The sequence below is a fragment of the Scyliorhinus torazame genome, chromosome 28, assembly GCF_047496885.1.
Source record: "Scyliorhinus torazame isolate Kashiwa2021f chromosome 28, sScyTor2.1, whole genome shotgun sequence".
Taxonomy (NCBI): domain Eukaryota; kingdom Metazoa; phylum Chordata; class Chondrichthyes; order Carcharhiniformes; family Scyliorhinidae; genus Scyliorhinus; species Scyliorhinus torazame.
The window spans coordinates 41,578,321-41,599,934 of NC_092734.1; the positions used below are offsets into that span (position 1 = coordinate 41,578,321).

The 21,614-nt window shown below is 50.6% G+C and overlaps 1 protein-coding gene across 3 annotated transcripts in view; it reads left to right on the top strand.

Annotated features, from left to right (window-relative positions):
* The window catches only part of nfkb2 (nuclear factor of kappa light polypeptide gene enhancer in B-cells 2 (p49/p100)), a 156,831-nt gene extending 135,952 nt beyond the window's left edge, over positions 1–20,879 (top strand). For 2 of the 3 annotated variants that reach the window (XM_072491877.1, XM_072491878.1), the window contains exons 18-23: positions 7,649–7,751; positions 8,675–8,787; positions 9,430–9,502; positions 10,682–10,854; positions 17,811–17,922; positions 19,517–20,879. In XM_072491877.1, coding sequence (XP_072347978.1) covers positions 7,649–7,751; positions 8,675–8,787; positions 9,430–9,502; positions 10,682–10,854; positions 17,811–17,922; positions 19,517–19,623 — 681 coding nt within the window. In that variant the 3' untranslated portion in view covers positions 19,624–20,879. The remainder of the gene's footprint in view (positions 1–7,648; positions 7,752–8,674; positions 8,788–9,429; positions 9,503–10,681; positions 10,855–17,810; positions 17,923–19,516) is intronic. The other variant, XM_072491879.1, reaches the window with a different exon arrangement.
* Positions 20,880–21,614: the final 735 nt, after the last annotated feature.

Consider the following 21,614-nt stretch of genomic DNA (forward strand, 5'->3'; position numbering starts at 1 on the left):
CCCAGCAGCAGCAACCCAGTAATTCCCCCCTCCCACCCCACCCGCTAGATCCCCCGCTAGCATAATTACTCCCCCCATGTTGCTCCCAGAAGTCAGCAAACTCTGGCCGACCTCGGCTTCCCCCTATGACCTCGGCTCGCACCGTGCGACGCCCCCTCCTTCCTGCTTCTCTATTCCCGCCATGATTATCATAGCGCGGGAACCAAGCCCGCGCTTCTCCCTTGGCCCCGCCCCCAATGGCCAACGCCCCATCTCCTCCACCTCCCCTCCTCCCCCCATCCCCACCTGTGGGAGAGAGAAAAGTTACCACATCGCAGGATTAGTACATAAAACTCCTCTTTCCCCCCTTTTTAACCCCCCTCTTTGCCCCCCACATTCGCCCCACCACTTTGTTCAAACGTTCTTTTTAATAACCCGCTCATTCCAGTTTTTCTTCCACAATAAAAGTCCACGCTTCATCCGCCGCCTCAAAGTAGTGGTGCCTCCCTCGATATGTGACCCACAGTCTTGCCGGTTGCAGCATTCCAAATTTTATCTTTTTATGAAGCACTGCCTTGGCCCAATTAAAGCTCGCCCTCCTTCTCGCCACCTCCGCACTCCAGTCTTGATAAACGCGGATCACCGCGTTCTCCCATTTACTGCTCCGAGTTTTCTTTGCCCATCTAAGGACCATTTCTCTATCCTTAAAACGGAGGAATCTCACCACTATGGCTCTGGGAATTTCTCCTGCTCTCGGTCCTCGCGCCATCACTCGGTATGCTCCCTCCACCTCCAACGGACCCGCCGGGGCCTCCGCTCCCATTAACGAGTGCAGCATCGTGCTCACATATGCCCCGACGTCCGCTCCCTCCACACCTTCAGGAAGACCAAGAATCCTCAGGTTGTTCCTCCTTGCGTTGTTTTCCAGTGCCTCCAACCTTTCCACCCATCGTTTCTGATGTGCCTCATGCGTCTCCGTCTTCACCACCAGGCCCTGTATGTCGTCCTCATTCTCGGCTGCCTTTGCCTTCACGACCCGAAGCTCCCGCTCCTGGGTCTTTTGTTCCTCCTTTAGCCCTTCGATCGCCTGTAGTATCGGGGCCAACAGCTCTTTCTTCATTTCCTTTTTGAGCTCTTCCACACAGCATTTCAAGAACTCTTGTTGTTCAGGGCCCCATGTTAAACTGCCACCTTCCGACGCCATCTTGGTTTTTGCTTGCCTTCCTTGCCGCTGTTCTAAAGGATCCACTGCAATCCGGCCACTTTCTCCTCCTTTTTTCATCCGTATCCAGGGGGGATTCCCTTCTGGTTTACCGCACAGTGTTTTTAGCCGTCCAAATTGCCGTTGGGGCTCCTATCAAGAGCCCAAAAGTCCGTTTCACCGGGAGCTGCCGAAACGTGCGACTCAGCTGGTCATCGCCGCACCCGGAAGTCCTGTTTGGGGATTATCAAACACTAGGGACTAAATTAAAGAACAGGTCCTCCAGGGTTATAATCTCTGGATTACTACCCGAGCCACGTGCCAATTGGCATAGGGTTGAGAAAATTAGAGAAGTTAACACGTGGCTAAAGGAGTGGTGCGGGAAAGAGGGATTCCATTTCATGGGGCATTGGCATCAGTACTGGGGCAGGAGGGACCTGTACCGTTGGGAAGGTCTTCACCTGAACCATTCTGGGACCAGTGTTCTAGCGAATAGGATAAATATGTTGGTCACAAGAACTTTAAACTAGCAAGTTGGGGGGAAGGGAAGTGTAACGCTATGGACAGTATAATGGTTAATGGAGATCAAGGCAGCAGGTTACGTGACAGGTTATTATGTAGAGATATTGGTTCAAAGTCAAGGAAAATTAGGAGAAAGGGTAAGAGGAAAAATAAATTGCGAAAAGTTACTGATCAAGGTGTTAGGATTCATAACAAAGACATAAAAAACAGCATAAGTGTACTTTACCTGAATGCTCGTAGTATACGAAATAAGGTAAATGAGTTGATGGCGCAAATCATCGTGAATGACTATGATTTAGTGGCCATTACTGAAACATGGTTAAAAGATGGTCACGACTGGGAGTTAAATATCCAAGGGTATCAGACTATACGAAAGGATAGAATGGACGGTAAGGGCGGTGGTGTAGCTTTGTTGTTTAAGGATGGCATCCGGGCAATAGTAAGGGATGATATTGGTGCTATGGAGGACAAGGTTGAATCAATTTGGGTGGAAATCAGGAATAGTAAGGCGAAAAGGTCACTGATAGGAGTAGTCTATAGGCCACCAAATAGTAACAGGGTGGTAGGGCAGGAAATAAGCAAAGAAATAACGGATGCATGTAGAAATGGTACAGCGGTTATCATGGGGGATTTTAATCTGCATATCGATTGGTTTAACCAGGTCGGTCAAGGCAGCCTTGAGGAGGAGTTTATAGAATGTGCCCGGGATAATTTCCTGGAACAGTATGTAATGGAACCTACAAGGGAACAAGCGGTCCTAGATCTGGTCCTGTGTAATGAGGCAGGATTGATTAACGATCTCATAGTTCGGGATCCTCTTGGGAGGAGCGACCACAATATGGTGGAATTTAAAATACAGTTGGAGGATGACAAGGTAAAATCAAACACTAGTGTTTTGTGCTTAAACAAAGGCGATTACAATGGGATGAGATAAGAACTAGCTAAGGTAGACTGGGAGCAAAGACTTCATGGTGAAGCAGTTGAGGAACAGTGGAGAACCTTCCGAGCGATCTTTCACAGTGTTCAGAAAAGGTTCATACCGACAAAAAGAAAGACGGTAGAAAGGGGAAAAATCGACCGTGGATATCTAAGGAGGTGAGGGAGAGTATCAAATTGAAGGAAAAAACATACAAAGTGGCAAAAATTAGTGGGAGACTAGAGGACTGGGAAGTCTTTAGGGGACAACAGAAAGCTACTAAAAAAGCTATAAAGAAGAGTAAGGTAGACTATGAAAGTAAACTGGCTCAGAACATAAAAGCAGATAGTAAAAGCTTCTACAAATATATAAGACAAAAAAGAGTGGCTAAGGTAAATATTGGTCCTTTGGAAGATGAGAAGGGAGATTTAATAATGGGAGATGGGGAAATGGCTGAGGAGCTGAACAGGTTTTTTGGGTCAGTCTTCACAGTGGAGGACACAAATAACATGCCAGTGACTGATGGAAATAAGGATATGATAGGTGAGGACCTTGAGATGATTGTAATCACTAAGGAGGCAGTATTGGGCAAGCTAATGGGGCTAAAGGTAGACTAGTCTCCTGGCCCTGATGGGATGCATCCCAGAGTGTTAAAAGAGATGGCTAGGGAAATTGTAAATGCACTAGTGATAATTTATCAAAATTCACTAGACTCTGGGGTGGTCCCAGAGGATTGGAAAGTAGCAAACGTGACACCACTGTTTAAAAAAGGAGGTCGGCAGAAAGCGGGTAATTATAGGCCGGTCAGCTTAACTTCGGTTGTAGGGAAAATGCTGGAATCTATCATTAAGGAGGAAATAGCGGGGCACCTGGAGAGAAATTGTCCCATTGGGCAGACGCAGCATGGGTTCACAAAGAGTAGGTCGTGTCTGACTAATTTGGTAGAATTTTTTGAGGACGTTACCAGTGCAGTAGATAACGGGGAGCCAATGGATGTGGTATATCTGGATTTCCAGAAAGCTTTTGACAAGGTGCCACACAAAAGGCTGCTGCACAAACTAAAGATGCATGGCATTGAGGGTAAAGTGGTAGCATGGGTAGAGGATTGGTTAACTAACAAAGCAGAGAGTGGGGATAAATGGATGTTTCTCTGGTTGGCAACCTGTAACTAGTAGAGTCCCTCACGGATCAGTGTTGGGCTCGCAGTTGTTCACAATTTACATAGATGATTTGGAGTTGGGGACCAAGTGCAATGTGTCAAAATTTGCAGACGATACTAAGATGAGTGGTAAAGCAAAAAGGTCAGAGGATACCGGAAGTCTGCAGAAGGATTTGGATAGGTTAGGTGAATGGGCTAGGATCTGGCAGATGGAATTCAATGTTGCCAAGTGTGAGGCTATCCATTTTGGGAGGAATAACAGCAGAATGGATTATTATTTAAACGGTAAGATGTTAAAACATGCTGCTGTGCAGAGGGACCTGGGTGTGCTGGTGCACGAGTCGCAAAAAGTTGGTGTGCAGGTGCAACAGGTGATTAAGAAGGCTAATCGAGTTTTGTCTTTCATTGCTAGAGGGATGGAGTTCAAGACTAGTGAGGTTATGCTGCAATTGTATAAGGTGTTGGTGAGGCCGCATCTGGAGTATTGTGTTCAGTTTTGGTCTCCTTACCTGAGAAAGGACATATTGGCACTGGAGGGAATGCAGAGGAGATTCACTAAGTTGATCCCAGAGTTGAGGGGATTAGATTATGACGAGAGGTTGAGTAGACTGGGACTGTACCTATTGGAGTTTAGAAGGATGCGGGGGGATCTTATTGAGACATATACAATTATGAAGGGAATAGATAGGATAGATGCAGGCAGGTTGTTTCCACTGGTCGGGGAAAGCAGAACTAGGGGGCATAGCCTCAAAATAAGGGGAGGTAGATTTAGGACGGAGTGTAGGAGGAACTTCTTCACCCAAAGGGTTGTGAATCTCTGGAATTCCTTGCCCAGTGAAGCAGTTGAGGCTCCTTCTTTCAACGTTTTTAAGAAAAAGATAGATACCTTTCTAAAGAATAAAGGGATTCGGGGATATGGTGTACGGGCCGGAGAGTGGAGCTGAGTCCACAAAGATCAGCCATGATCTCATTAAATGGCGGAGCAGACTCGAGGGGCCAGATGGCCTACTCCTGCTCCTAGTTCTTATGTTCTTATGTTCCCTCGTGCTTAACACCAATGACATCCAAGCTGGCTCTCCTGATATTCCCAGCTGAACGGATTGTACCAGGTCTGTAATCTCACCTCCTCCCACACCCTCATTTCCCATCCTCCGCTCCAGACCCAGGTTCGATTCCCGGCTTGGGTCGCTGTCTGTATGGAGTCTGCACATCCTCCCCGTGTCTGCGTGGGTTTCCTCCGGGTGCTCCGGTTTCCTCCCACAAGTCCAGAAAGACGTGCTAGTTAAGTGAATAGTACATATTGAATTCTCCCTCTGTGTACCCGAACAGGTGCTGGAATGTGGCGACTAGGGGCTTTTCGCAGTAACTTCATTGCGGTGTTAATGTAAACCTACTTGTGACAATAAAGATTATTATTATATCCATAAGTCATGGAACATGGAGTCAGGACAATCCATTTTCTCCATCCATCTCTCGCTAACGAGAGGGGTCCGTGAATTCTCGCAACTCCTCGCGTTTAACTTGCGTTTCCATTAGACCTCACCACAAATCACACTCTCCCGCTTCCCCTGTTCTATCATGACCAGTTGTGATCTTCCACACTCGGTGTCGCTGCCTCTCTATTCCTTGTCTACTTCTCTCACTTTCTGCCACACTCTCACACATGCATTCTTTCTTTTTCTCTGGTGTGTTCTGTCACTCTCTCTCTCACACACACACACACTTCCTCTCTCATGTTGCTCACTGTTATGTCCTCACTCTGTGCACTCTCTCGCTGCTATTCTTTTCTCTTTCCACCGACCCCCCCCCCCCCCCCCCCCCCCCCCCCCCGCAGCCAAGCTAATGCTGATGGACTGCGTTGAAACTCCTCAACTTGGCAGCATGATTGGGTTCAGTTTGAGGAACAAGGAGGGGAGGGAGGGAGGTGTGATATACATAAATCAATTCTGTAGATAATATACACCACGTCTGACCACTAGGTGGCAATGTAATCACACCACATGAACTGTGTCTGGGGAGTTGGGAGTAAGTTGTGTTGGAGGATAGACCTATTTTGCAGAAGCTCGATAATATTTAGTGTTAGTAGATTATTATTTTATTTATCCTAGTTATCTTTGTCATGCAATTGTTTCACAATAAATTACTTAAACCAGATGCTCTGTAGTCCATCGTTCTTATCGGCCAGTGCTGAACCTGTCAGGATGGAGGGAGTTTGGACTCACTCCCTGATGATCATTGGCCCAGATCTTCCAGCCTCTGGATCATCAGAAACCCTTAAGATGCAGTTTGGGACCCGCCTGATGCCCCACTGCATGGAAAAGGCGGGAATTTCTCAGGAACTTGGAACTTCCGATGGGCAATTCCTCTGCTCCCTGGGACCCTCCAACTCTGAGTTTGGGTGGGAGATTTCAGGGAGTTCCGACTTACTTTACCGGGATAGTTACGCAGGAAATGTTAGACTGAAAAATCCAAGACTGATTCCTGGATAACGATAAAACTGCCCACCCCCCACTTACCCTCCCCCACCCCCCCACTTACCCTCCCCCACCCCCCACTTACCCTCCCCCACCCCCCACTTACCCTCCCCCACCCCTCACCTACCCTCCCCCACCCCCCACTTACCCTCCCCCACCCCCCACTTACCCTCCCCCACCCCCACTTACCCTCCCCCACCCCCCACTTACCCTCCCCACCCCCCACTTACCCTCCCCCACCCCCCACTTACCCTCCCCCACCCCCCACTTACCCTCCCCCACCCCCCACTTACCCTCCCCCACCCCCCACTTACCCTCCCCCACCCCCACTTACCCTCCCGCATCACTGAACTGCTCACCCCACCCCTCACTTACCCTCCCCCACCCCCCACTTACCCTCCCCCACCCCTCACTTACCCTCCCCCCATCGCTGAACTGCTCCCCACCCCCACTTACCCTCCCCCATCACTGAACTGCTCACCCCACCCACCACTTACCCTCCCCCATCACTGAACTGCTCACCCCATCCCCCACTTACCCTCCCCCATCACTGAACTGCTCCCCCCACCCCCCACTTACCCTCCACCACCCCCCACTTACCCTCCCCCACCCCCCACTTACCCTCCCCCATCACTGAACTGCTCCCCCCACCCCCCCACTTACCCTCCCCCATCACTGAACTGCTCCCCCCCACCCCCCACTTACCCTCCCCATCACTGAACTGCTCACCCCACCCCCCACCTACCCTCCCCCACCCCCCACTTACCCTCCCGCATCACTGAACTGCTCCCCCCACCCCCCACTTACCCTCCCCCATCACTGAACTGCTCCCCCCCACCCCCCACTTACCCTCCCCCATCGCTGAACTGCTCTCCCACCCCCCACTTACCCTCCCCATCACTGAACTGCTCCCCCCCCACTTACCCTCCCCCACCCCCCACTTACCCTCCCCCATCACTGAACTGCTCTCCCCCACTTACCCTCCCCCACCCCCCACTTACTCTCCCCCATCACTGAACTGCTCCCCCCACCCCCCACTTACCCTCACCCATCACTGAGCAGAATACAGGAGGCAGCGCTGTAAAGGGAGGGTGTGGTCTGTCAATCCAATGCTAGGGGGCAGTAGCTCCATTTCGGGTAAATCTCTGCAGAAGCTGGGATTGGAGGACCCGGGGAGAAATGTGGAGCCCCAGCATGGCGCAGAATTGGAGCGGAGAGACCATCTGGTGATTGTCATTCCTCCTTCAGGCCAAACACCACAAAGGGCCCTTCAAAGTGACAGAGAAAAGACCCATTCTGTGTGTGTGTGTGTGTGTCCTGTGTTGAAGCTCTTATTGGACCAGGTGTTGATCGATCTGCAGCCCCACCCCTAACGCTTATCTTGTTGTCCTTCCTAGGCTGGAGTGGACGTTGACTGTCCGACCTTTGAGGGGAACACTGCCCTTCACTTGGCTGCAGGAAACGGTCTCCCTGTTCTCACGGCAATGCTGCTCACTGCAGGTTCGTTACTTACTTTTTCATTCGCTCTCGGGATGTGGGCGTCGCTCGCTGGGCCAGCATCTGTTGCCCATCCCTAATTACCCTTGAACTGAGTGGCTCGCTCGGCCATTTCAGCTGGGGGAGGGTCAATTAAGAGTCAACCGCATCACTTTGTGGATCTGGAGTCACGTGTAGGCCAGACCGGGTAAGGACGGCAGATTTCCTTCCCTGAAGGACATTAGTGAACCAGGTGGGCTTTGACCACAATCGACAATGGCTTCATGGTCATTTTTATTGAATTCAAATTTCACCATCTGCCACAGTGGGAATCGAACCCGGGTCCCAGAGAATTACGCTGGGCCTCTGATTACAAGTCCAACGACAATACCAGGGCAGCCCTGTTGCTTCACAGCTCCAGGGGCCCAGGTTCGATTCCGGCTTGGGTCACTGTCTGTGCGGAGTCTGCACATCCTCCCCGTGTGTGCGTGGGTTTCCTCCGGGTGCTCCGGTTTCCTCCCACAGTCCAAAGATGTGCAGGTTAGGTGGATTGGCCATGATAAATTGCCCTTTGTGTCCAAAATTGCCCTTAGTGTTGGGTGGGGTTGCTGGGTTATGGGGATAGGGTGGAGGTGTGGACCTTGGGTAGGTTGCTCTTTCCAAGAGCTGGTGCAGACTCGATGGGCCGAATGGCCTCCTTCTGCACTGTAGATTCTATGATTCTTCATCCCCTCCAACCCTCGTCTCTTTTTCTCTTCCCCATTCCCCCAAAATCCGGCTCCCCCTTTGCCAGCCCACTCTGGTTAAATAACGGGCTTGCATACGTGTTGATCGTCTGCCCTTCCTCGCCCTCGGGCAGAGATTGCCGATGAAGAAGGAGCAGAGGACATTGGTGACTGAGAAATATATTTGACTCTAATCTTCATCTCTTTCCATCACCAATCCAGGGGCTGATCAAAGTGCAGAAAACTATGAGCCCGTCCTGGATATTGAGGAAGATGATTGGAGTCAGGCGATAGTCCACGGGCACACCCCGTTTGACATCAGTGCCAATGAGAAGGTATGTGGATAATTCGAGGAGGAAGCAACCCATCCTGACCCAATTAGATTCTTTAATCTTCAACATTAAAGGCGATATAGTCTGTCCTCTTAATTTAACCCATATCAGTGCCAATATTCATCTGTGCTGCAGCCCCTCCGCATTCAATACCGCCTTCCAGAGCTGGTGCTGTCCAGAGCTGGTGCTGTCCACAGCTGTGTACAACTGGAATATAACCTGCATCTCTTTTCATTGCAATCCTCTTCAAATACCCGCCAACATCCTATTCACATCTTCACTGATTCTTTTGCACCTGGCTAATACCTTTTAATAATGTCTGTAAGTGGACCCTAAATCGCTCCGCTCCTCGCACAATTCCCAGCTTCTCGCCATCCGATCTATCGTTCTCCCAGCCAGAATGGATGGCCTCACATTTCCCCACATTCCCCATCAATTTGCCAGTTTTGTCCACTTGCCTCATCCAGCAATGTTCCTTTGTAACTTTCTGCTCCCAGTTCCATGATTCACTATCTGGTAACCCAGTCCCATTGGTAATTTAATCTCCTTTAAGGACAGGCCATTATTGGTTGATTGAATTGAATGGGCCTTGTACGAACAGGTTGTATTGAAACTGATCGATTGGGTTTCTCTCGTGCTGCTCAGATTCGGGACATTTTACTGGGAGAATCTTGGAAATGGAAGGAAGCGAAGCCGGCATCAGCTGAAGGTCAGCAAGGTAACTTCCCGTCCTCCCCCTCAATGCTGCGTCTGGGCAGTGTGCGTGTGTCCGTGCGTGTGTCCGTGCGTGTGTCCGTGCGTGTGTCCGTGCGTGTGTCCGTGCGTGTGTCCGTGCGTGTGTCCGTGCGTGTGTCCGTGCGTGTGTCCGTGCGTGTGTCCGTGCGTGTGTCCGTGCGTGTGTCCGTGCGTGTGTCCGTGCGTGTGTCCGTGCGTGTGTCCGTGCGTGTGTCCGTGCGTGTGTCCGTGCGTGTGTCCGTGCGTGTGTCCGTGCGTGTGTCCGTGCGTGTGTCCGTGCGTGTGTCCGTGCGTGTGTCCGTGCGTGTGTCCGTGCGTGTGTCCGTGCGTGTGTCCGTGCGTGTGTCCGTGCGTGTGTCCGTGCGTGTGTCCGTGCGTGTGTCCGTGCGTGTGTCCGTGCGTGTGTCCGTGCGTGTGTCCGTGCGTGTGTCCGTGCGTGTGTCCGTGCGTGTGTCCGTGCGTGTGTCCGTGCGTGTGTCCGTGCGTGTGTCCGTGCGTGTGTCCGTGCGTGTGTCCGTGCGTGTGTCCGTGCGTGTGTCCGTGCGTGTGTCCGTGCGTGTGTCCGTGCGTGTGTCCGTGCGTGTGTCCGTGCGTGTGTCCGTGCGTGTGTCCGTGCGTGTGTCCGTGCGTGTGTCCGTGCGTGTGTCCGTGCGTGTGTCCGTGCGTGTGTCCGTGCGTGTGTCCGTGCGTGTGTCCGTGCGTGTGTCCGTGCGTGTGTCCGTGCGTGTGTCCGTGCGTGTGTCCGTGCGTGTGTCCGTGCGTGTGTCCGTGCGTGTGTCCGTGCGTGTGTCCGTGCGTGTGTCCGTGCGTGTGTCCGTGCGTGTGTCCGTGCGTGTGTGCGTGCGTGTGTGCGTGCGTGTGTCTTTGCGTCTGTCCTTGCGTCTGTCCTTGCGTCTGTCCTTGCGTCTGTCCTTGCGTCTGTCCTTGCGTCTGTCCTTGCGTCTGTCCTTGCGTCTGTCCTTGCGTCTGTCCTTGCGTCTGTCCTTGCGTCTGTCCTTGCGTCTGTCCTTGCGTCTGTCCTTGCGTCTGTCCTTGCGTCTGTCCTTGCGTCTGTCCTTGCGTCTGTCCTTGTGTCTGTCTGGTCATTCTGAATTTAGTCTCCGTTCCAGGGTGAATGTTTGGTTAGAGACTAAGCTAAGTGCTGGCTCTGCTTCTCTTACAGGCAGTATTGCATCTCTCGGTCCCGAAGCCCTGGGGGAGCTGAACAAAGTGTTGAACCAGGATGTGGTGGGGTTGAACTGGGTGAAGCTGGCAGAGAAGCTGAACCTTGGTTCTCTCTCGAAGCTATTCAAGAGTGCCAAATCTCCGAGCAAGTCCCTGTTGGATAATTTTGACGTACGTTTGCTCACTTACATTGGCTTTGCCTCTATCGAGGACACAACCTGAAAAAGGCTGAATTTGTTTGAAAGGTTTATCTCATTTGCCTAATCCTTCAGTTGTGGAATTGGGGCTCTCCGAGATCGAAGAGATGTCCACTATCTCTCCAATTGAGGTCCCATCTCTCCAATACCTGACTAATCCCATTGAAGCCCTGGTGGATGACGAGCTGGATTGGGGGAGGTGTCTGTTGCTGTCTGTACAAATGTTCCAAAATCATTTGATTAGATACCCCACAAGAGATTAGCAGCAGAAAGTGAGAGCAGATGGATCAGGAAGTAACGGTGTGGTGTGGGTTTGGAGGAGAGGAACAACGAGTATGGATAAAGGGAAAGTACTCTGATTGGTGGGATGTTAATAGCGGTGTTCCCCGGAAATCTGCACTTCCGACTCCGCTTTTCATCGTCTGACTAGGATGAAGGAGAATCTCAGTTTGAATATGAGACAGATTCAGATGGGAGGAGGACGTTACAAGGGGCCATAATCATGTAAACAGAAAATCAGAGGCTGGGCCAATGTAGCAGCGGTCGGCTGGTGCAGAATTAACATTCTCTGCAGAACGGTTGCTTTCTGCTTTCCAACTCTTAAAACAAAGAAATGTACAGCACAGGAACAGGCCCTTCGGCCCGCCAAGCCCGTGCCGGCCATGCTGCCCGACTAAACTACAATCTTCTACACTTCCTGGGTCCGTATCCCTCTATTCCCATCCTATTCATGTATTTGTCAAGATGCCCCTTAAATGTCCCTATCGTCCCTGCTTCCACCACCTCCTCCGGTAGCAAGTTCCAGGCACCCACTACCCTCTGTGTAAAAAAACTTGCCTCATACATCTCCTCTAAACCTTGCCCCTCTCACCTTAAACCTATGCCCCCTAGTAATTGACCCCTCTACCCTGGGAAAAAGCCTCTGACTATCCACTCTGTCTATGCCCCTCATAATTTTGTAGACCTCTATCAGGTCTCCCCTCAACCTCCTTCGTTCCAGTGAGAACAAGCCAAATTTATCCAACCGCTCCTCATAGCTAATGCCCTCCATACCAGGCAACATTCTGGTAAATCTCTTCTGCACCCTCTCTAAAGCCTCCACATCCTTCTGGTAGTGTGGCGACCAGAATTGAACACTATACTCCAAGTGTGGCCTAACTAAGGTTCTATACAGCTGCAACATGACTTGCCAATTCTTATACTCAATGCCCTGGTGCAATCCTGTGCTGGATTGTCTCAAAGGCCAATTCAAGGGCAAATCAACATCCGACATGTGGGAGGCTTTCAAATGTCAGTTGATAGAAATTCAGGACCGGCATGTTCCGGTGTGGAAGGAGGATAACTATGGCAAGTTTCGGGAACCTTGGTTAACGAGGGATATTGTGAGCCTAGTCCAAAGGAACATGGAAGAATTTGTAAGGGATACAAGGCTGGGAACAGACTAAGCCCGTGAGGAATGTAAGGAAAGTAGGAAGGAACTTAAACAAGGAGTCAGGAGGGCTACAAGGGGTCACGAAAAGTCATTGGCAAACAGGGTTAAGGAAGTTCCAAAGGCTTTTTACACGTACATAAAGAGCAAGAGGGTAGCCAAGGAAAGGGTTGGCCCACTGAAGGGTAGGAGAGGGAATCATAGATTATCATCATAGAATTTACAGTGCAGAAGGAGGCCATTCGGCCCATCGAGTCTGCACTGGCTCTTGGAAAGAGCACCCTACTCAATCTATGCGTGGAGCCAGAAGAAATGGGCGCGATAGCGAACGGGTACTTTGCATCAGTATTCACCGAAGAGAACGACTTGGTGGATGAGGTGCCGCATAGGAGACTGTTAAATAAGTTAAGAGCCCATGGTGTTCAGGGTAAGATCCCGGAATGAATAGAGGATTGGCTGACTGGCAGAAGGCAGAGAGTGGGGATAAAGGGGTCTTTATCAGGATGACAGCCGGTGACTAGTGGTGTGCCTCAGGGATCGGTGCTGGGACCACAACTTTTCACAATATACATTAATGATCTGGAAGAAGGAACTGAAGGCACTGTTGCTAAGTTGGTAGATGATACAAAGATCTGTAGAGGGACAGGTAGTATTGAGGAAGCAAGGGGGCTGCAGAAGGACTTGGACAAGCTAGGAGAGTGGGCAATGAAGTGGCAGGTGGAATACAATGTGGGAAAGTGTGAGGTTATGCACTTTGGAAGGAGGAATTTAGGCACAGACTATTTTCTAAATGGGGAAATGCTTCGGAAATCAGAAGCACAAAGGGACTTGGGAGTCCTGGTTCACTCTGAAGGTTAACGTGCAGGTTCAGTCGGCAGTTAAGAAGGCAAATGCAATGTTAGCATTCATGTTGAGAGGGCTAGAATACAAGAGCAGGGATGTACTTCTGAGGCTGTAAAAGGCTCTGGTCAGACCCCATTTGGAGTATTGTGAACAGTTTTGGGCCCTGTAGCTAAGGAAGGATGTACTGGCCTTGGAAAGGATCCAGAGGAGGTTCACAAGATTGATCCCTGGAATGAAGAGCTTGTTGTATGAGGAACGGTTGAGGACTCTGGGTCTGTACTCGTTGGAGTTTAGAAGGATGAGGGGGGATCTTATTGAAACTTACCGGATACTGCGAGGCCTGGATAGAGTGGACGTGGAGAGGATGTTTCCACTTGTAGGAAAAACTAGAACCCGAGGACACCATCTCAGACTAAAGGGACGATCCTTTAAAACAGAGATGAGGAGGAATTTCTTCAGCCAGAGGGTGGTGAATCAGTGGAATTCTTTGCCGCAGAAGGCTGTGGAGGCCAAATCACTGAGTGTCTTTAAGACAGAGATAGATAGGTTCTTGATTAATAAGGGGTCAGGGGTTATGGGGCGAAGGCAGGAGAATGGGGATGAGAAAATATCAGCCATGATTGAATGGCGGAGCAGACTCGATGGGCCGAGTGGCCTAATTCTGCTCCTATGTCTTATGGTGATGAATCTGGGGAAGGGGGTGTAGATAGTCTGGGTCACATTGAGATCAAAAAGGAGGTGTTGGGCGTCTTGAAAAATATTAAGGTAGATAAGTCCCCAGGGCCTGATGGGATCTACCCCAGAATACTGAGGGAGGCAACGGAGGAAATTGCTGAGGCCTTGACAGAAATCTTTGGATCCTCACAGTCTTCAGGGGATGTCCCGGAGGACTGGAGAATAGCCAATGTTGTTCCTCTGTTTAAGAAGGGTAGCAATGATAATCCCGGGAACTACAGGCCGGTGAGCCTTACGTCAGTGGTAGGGAAATTACTGGAGAGAATTCTTCGAGACAAAAAGCAAATGGACGTATTAGTGAGAGGCGGCATGGTTTTGTGAATGGGAGGTTGTATCTCACTAACTTGATTGAGTTTCTTGAGCAAGTGACAAAGATGATTGATGAGGGTAGGGCAGTGGATGTTGTCTATATGGACTTCAGTAAGGCCTTTGACAAGGTCCCTCATGGTAGACTAGTACAAAAGGTGAAGTCACACGGGATCAGGGGTGAGCTGGCAAGGTGGATACAGAACTGGCTAGGTCATAGAAGGCAGAGAGTAGCAATGGAAGGATGCTTTTCTAATTGGAGGGCTGTGACCAGTGGTGTTCCACAGGGATCAGTGCTGGGACCTTTGCTGTTTGTAGTATATATAAATGATTTGGAGGAAAATGTAACTGGTCTGATTAGTAAGTTTGCAGACGACACAAAGGTTGGTGGAATTGCGGATAGCGATGAGGACTGTCTGAGGATACAGCAGGATTTAGATTGTTTGGAGGCTTGGGTGGAGAGATGGCAGATGGAGTTTAATCCGGACAAATGTGAGGTAATGCATTATGGAAGGTCAATGACAGAACCCTTAATCAGACAGAGAGATCTAGACTTACAGGTCCACAGGTCATTGAAAGGGGCAACACAGGTGGAGAAGGTAGTCAAGAAGGCATACTGCATGCTTGCCTTCATTGGCCGGGGCATTGAGTATAAGAATTGGCAAGTCATGTTGCAGTTGTATAGAACCTTAGTTAGGCCACACTTGGAGTATAGTGTTCAATTCTGGTCACCACACTACCAGAAGGATGTGGAGGCTTTAGAGAGGGTGCAGAAGAGATTTACCAGAATGTTGCCTGGTATGGAGGGCATTAGCTATGAGGAGCGGTTGAATAAACTTGGTTTGTTCTCACTGGAATGACGGAGGTTGAGGGGTGACCTGATAGAGGTCTACAAAATTATGAGGGGCATAGACAGAGTGGATAGTCAGAGGCTTTTCCCCGGGGTAGAGGGGTCAATTACTAGGGGGCATAGGTTTAAGGTGCGAGGGGCAAGGTTTAGAGGAGATGTACGAGGCAAGTTTTTTACGCAGAGGGTAGTGGGTGCCTGGAACTCGCTGCCGGAGGAGGTGGTGGAAGCAGGGACGATAGTGACATTTAAGGGGCATCTTGAGAAATACATGAATAGGATGGGAATAGAAGGATACGGACCCAGGAAGTGTAGAAGATTGTAGTTTAGTCGGGCAGCATGGTCGGCACGGGCTTGGAGGGCCGAAGGGCCTGTTCCTGTGCTGCATTAGAACATAGAACATTACAGCGCAGAACAGGCCCTTCGGCCCTCGATGTTGCGCCGACCTGTGAAACCACTCTAAAGCCCATCTACACTCTTCCCTTATCGTCCATATGTCTATCCAATGACCATTTGAATGCCCTTAGTGTTGGCGAGTCCACTACTGTTGCAGGCAGGGCATTCCACGCCCTTACTACTCTCTGAGTAAAGAACTTACCTCTGACATCTGTCCTATATCTATCTCCCCTCAATTTAAAATTATGTCCCCTCGTGCTAGACTTCATCATCCGAGGAAAAAGGCTCTCACTGTCCACCCTATCCAATCCTCTGGTCATCTTGTATGCCTCAATTAAGTCACCTCTTAACCTTCTCTAAAACGAAAACAGCCTCAAGTCCCTCAGCCTTTCCTCATAAGATCTTCCCTCCATACCAGGCAACATTCTGGTAAATCTCCTCTGCACCCTTTCCAATGCTTCCACATCCTTCCTATAATGCGGCGACCAGAATTGTACGCAATACTCCAAATGCGGCCGCACCAGAGTTTTGTACAGCTGCAACATGACCTCATGGCTCCGAAACTCAATCCCTCTACCAATAAAAGCTAACACGCCGTACGCCTTCTTAACAACCCTCTCAACCTGGGTGGCAACTTTCATGGATCTATGTACATGGACACCGAGATCTCTCTGCTCATCCACACTGCCATGAATCTTACCATTAGCCCAGTACTCTGTCTTCCTGTTATTCCTTCCAAAATGAATCACCTCACACTTTTCTGCATTAAACTCCATTTGGCACCTCTCAGCCCAGCGCTGCAGCTTATCTATGTCCCTCTGTAACTTGTAACATCCTTCCGCACTGTCCACAACTCCACCGACTTTAGTGTCATCTGCAAATTCACTCACCCATCCTTCTATGCCCTCCTCCAGGTCATTTATAAAAATGACAAACAGCAGTGGCCCCAAAACAGATCCTTGTGGTACACCACTAGTAACTGGACTCCAGTCTGAACATTTCCCATCAACCACCACCCTTTGTCTTCTTCCAGCTAGCCAATTTCTGATCCAAACTGCTAAATCACCCTGAATCCCATGCCTCCGTATTTTCTGCAGTAGCCTACCGTGGGGAACCTTATCAAACGCTTTACTGAAATCCATATACACCATATCAACTGCTTTACCCTCATCCACCTGTTTGGTCACCTTCTCAAAGAACTCAGTAAGGTTTGTGTTTTTTATATCCTTCTGGTGGGCTGATGCCCAGAACTGAACATATTAATTTGAATTAAATTTGACCATGGTTCTCCATCTGAATTCCAGTCAGGTATAGATAAACCTTCCAGTCCGCGTTTTGATTCCTTCTTTGTAAATTAGCACGAGCTTTCAGTGACCCATGTACACAGACATCAAAATTCCTTTACTCCTCCACAGCCCTCGTCTCTCACCAGCAGACAGCTGGGTGCACCGACCCAGCCTGACCAGCAGAGAGCTGGGTGCACCGACCCAGCCTGACCAGCAGACAGCTGGGGGCACCGACCCAGCCTGACCAGCAGACAGCTGGGTACACCGACCCAGCCTGACCAGCAGACAGCTGGGGGCACTGACCCAGCCTGACCAGCAGACAGCTGGATGCACCGACCCAGACTGACCAGCAGACAGCTGGATGCACCGACCCAGACTGACCAGCAGACAGCTGGATGCACCGACCCAGACTGACCAGCAGACAGCTGGGTGCACCGACCCAGCCTGACCAGCAGACAGCTGGGTGCACCGACCCAGCCTGACCAGCAGACAGCTGGGTGCACCGACCCAGCCTGACCAGCAGACAGCTGGGTGCACCGACCCAGCCTGACCAGCAGACAGCTGGGTGCACCGACCCAGCCTGACCAGCAGACCGCTGGGTACACCGACCCAGCCTGACCAGCAGACAGCTGGGTGCACCGACCCAGCCTGACCAGCAGACAGCTGGGTGCACCGACCCAGCCTGACCAGCAGACAGCTGGGTGCACCGACCCAGCCTGACCAGCAGACAGCTGGATGCACCGACCCAGCCTGACCAGCAGACAGCTGGGTGCACCGACCCAGCCTGACCAGCAGACAGCTGGGTGCACCGACCCAGCCTGACCAGCAGACAGCTGGGTGCACCGACCCAGCCTGACCAGCAGACCGCTGGGTGCACCGACCCAGCCTGACCAGCAGACAGCTGGGTACACCGACCCAGCCTGACCAGCAGAAAGCTGGGTGCACTGACCCAGACTCAGTCCTTTAATCAGGAGGATTATCCAGGGCTGTTTCTGTGTTTTCGCACTGAGGAGCAGAGTCTCTGACTGGCTAAGTGTAATGTTGGCCGAGTATTTGAAGAGTGAAATCATAAATCTATCTGCCTTCAGATTTCAGGTGGGACGATTGAACAGTTAGTTAATGCGCTCCAGTGCCTTGGATTGGAAACTGCAGTCAACATTATCCAGAAAACAGAAACCTATAAAGCACTTCAATCCTCAGGTATTTGTTGGTGTGTTAATGTTGGAAATGACTGGGTGATGATCAATCTGAGCACCAGGAATTGGAATTTCCCAAACTTCCCTCATAGAACCGTTGGAGTGGGTTTGCAGCGGGCTGGGATGTATTAACGTGGGTGGGGGGCTTTGAGAAGTGTATTAATGGGGGGGTGAGGGGATGGGGGAGTATTAAGGGGGGTGAGGAGTTGGGGGGAGTATTAAGGGGGGTGAGGGGTTTGGGGGGAGTATTAATGGGGGGTGAGCACTTTAGGAAGTGTATTCATGGGGGGGGTGAGTGGTTTTGGGGAGTATTAATGGGGGTGAGGGGTTTGGTGGGAGTATTAATGGGTGTGAGATGTTTGGGGGGAGTATTAAAGGGGGCAATGGATTTGGGGAGTATTTAGTGGGTGTGTGGGTTTTGGTGGGAGTATTAATGGGTGTGTGGGTTTTGGTGGGAGTATTAATGGGTGTGAGGGGATTGGTGGGAGTATTAATGGGGTGAGATGTTTGGGGGGAGTATTAATGGGGGCAAGGGGTTTGGTGGGAGTATTAGTGGGGGTGAGATGTTTGGGGGGAGTATTAATGTGGGCGAGGGGTTTGGTGGGAGTATTAATGGGTGTGTGGGGTTTGGTGGGAGTATTAGTGGGGGTGAGATGTTTGGGGGGTGTATTAATGGTGGTGAGGGGTTTAGGGGAGTATTAATGGTGTTGAGGGGTTTAGGGGAGTATTAATAGGGGGTGAGTAGTTCAGGAAGTGTATTCATGGGGGGTGAGGAGTTTGAGGGAGTATTAATGGGGGTGAGGGGTTTGGCAGGAGTATTACTGGGGGGTGAGGGGTTTGGCGGGAGTATTACTGGGGGTGAGGGGTTTGGCAGGAGTATTACTGGGGGGTGAGGGGTTTGGGGGGCAGTATTAATGGGGTGAGGGGTTTGGGGGAAGTATTAATGGGGAGTGAGGATTTGGGGGTGAGTATTAATGGGGGCTGAGGGTTTTGGGGGGAGTATTAATGGGGGTGAGGGGTTTGGGGGGAGTATTAATGGGGGTGAGGGGTTTGGGGGGAGTATTAATGGGGGTGAGGGGTTTAGGGGGAGTATTAATGGGGGTGAGGGGTTTGGGGGAAGTATTAATGGGGAGTGAGGGTTTGGGGGAGTATTAATGGGGGTGAGGGGTTTGGGGGGGAGTATTAATGGGGGGCGAGGGTTTTGGGGGGAGTATTAATGGGGGGTGAGGGGTTTGGGGGGAGTATTAATGGGGGGCGAGGGTTTTGGGGGGAGTATTAATGGGGGGTGAGGGGTTTGGGGGGAGTATTAATGGGGGGTGAGGAGTTTGGGGGGAGTATTAATGGGGGGTGAGGGTTTTGGGGGGAGTATTATTGGGGGTGAGGGCTTTGGGGGGAGTATTATTGGGGGTGAGGGCTTTGGGGGGAGTATTATTGGGGGTGAGGGCTTTGGGGGGAGTATTAATGGGGGGTGAGGAGTTTGGGGGGAGTATTAATGGGGGGTGAGGGTTTTGGGGGGAGTATTATTGGGGGTGAGGGCTTTGGGGGCAAGCCTTTTCCCCATGTCTTTGCAGAGACTGAATGAAGTTTGTTTCTTGCAGATGGGAAGCAGTCTGTGGACAGTGCCTACGGGAGTGGCTCACAGAAGGAAATGAACACCAAGGATAATCTGACCCCCACGGCCGGGGTGAGCGAGCAGCAGATATAATCGGGAGAAGGTCGAATGTTTCTCCACGCCTGAGAGAATAGAAACGAGATTGTCATTCGTACAAACTGTAGCTGATTTAAAAAGAAAAACATTTGTGACTTGCCCGCCTGGGTTGTATCCTCCTTTGTACAAAAGACTCCCTAATGGATTGATGGTCACCAGCATTGACCCAATCGGGATCTGCTGATGGATTCAGGCCCCGTTCTGCCTGTTCCAGTGTTGAGTTTGTTGCCGATGGATGATTGGGTGACCGTTCTGAGTTGCCTTTTGCTGTCCCAGGCCTGTGATGTGCCTGTTGGGTTGAGTTGGCAGAGCTGCAGGCACCATCCACGGGCAAGGTGAAGAGTCGTGTGGGAGAATGGGAGTTCAGTCCACCGTCCTGCATGGGTCCAACCCTCTCCCCTTCACCCCCATCCACACCGTGGCCACAGGTCCTCCCTGCCACCTCCATTCCTGATTGCCCACCCCACTCCGGCGTTATCAAACGGAGACTGCTCTCTCACTCCCACTGTCTCTGGGCTGGGAAACAGCAGCGGGGAGAGACACACACAGGGAAAGATAGACTTTTATTCTGTAAACAGTGTGCAACGGTTCGGGGAAAAAGGCAGGTGAACGGCAGTAAGTTGTGATGTTTGTTTGGAGGGTCGGTGCAGACACGATGGACTGAATGCCTCCTCCTGTTCCATAACCATTCTGTGAAATGCTTTCAGTTTGGTTAAGAGACCTCCTGAGTATACGGAGGGGCACTCCGTCCAGAACCAGCTCCCACATCATTCCAAACAACGGCAATTCCTCTTTTACACAGAGGCTGCGTGACCAACAGGCGATGGAGCGCTTAATTTCCCCCTCGGTCCAGTACTGATCTGTTATATTTATCAGTTTGTTGTTTAATTTATGATTTTATACTGTTACATGTGGTCATTGTAATTATTAGTGTAAGCTGAATCTGGCAGTCAATGAAACTGATGGAGTACCTTCAGCCGCCTGGTTGGTGAGCTCAGAGCACCTTTATCCTGGGGAATAAAATCCATTCGCTTGGAGCAGGAGCTTTACAAAGAATCACTTTTCAGGATGTAATGTGGAAGATGCTTTTCGTTGACATCTCCCTCTGTGACACAGTTTCACAGCCGATGGGTGATTGGACGGTTGTGTTTGTTGGCGATTATGGCCAATGCAAATTCAGTGATGCTTCTCTGTGGTTTAAATTCCTTCAGAACCAGCTGTAAAATAAAGGCATAAAAGCCAATAGATTTTCACTGGAGCGTTCACTCACTTTGCTCTTGTATTTCTGCACAAGTTGACCAAGATGTATTGACGCTAAAACTCATTGCAATGACACTCTGCAGCATTACAACATAGTTCATTACAATATCAAGTTTCGCATTCACTCAGTATCAAACTGAGTTGAAAGATTAAGGACCAAAACATACACTTCCAAAAATGAGGGACATGAACCAGCAATGCTGGTTCATCAACCTGTCCCTTAGCTAGACACGGTGACACAGTGGTTAGCACTGCTGCCTCACAGCGCCAGGGACCTGAGTTCTATTCCGGCCTCAGGTGCCTGTCTGTGTGAAGTTTGTACTTCACCCCCCCCCCCCCCCCCCCCCCCGTGTCTCCATGGGTTTCCTACGGGTGCTCCGGTTTCAAAGAGCACCGAAAAGTACAGCACAGATACAGGCCCTTCGGCCCGACAAGCCTGGCCGGCTGTGCTGCCCGTCAAACCTAAAACCTTCTACACTTAGAACATAAGAACTAGGAACAGGAGTCGGCCACCTGGCCCCTCGATCCTGCTCCGCCATTCAATGAGATCATGGCTGATCTTTGTGGATTCAGCTCCACTTACCCGCTCACTCACTGTAGATTAATTATTTTACCATTGAAAAATGTATCTAACTTTGCCTTAAAAACATTCAACGAGTTCGCCTCAATTGCTTCACTGGGTGGGGAATCCACAGATTCACAACCCTTTGGGTGAAGAAGTTCCTCCT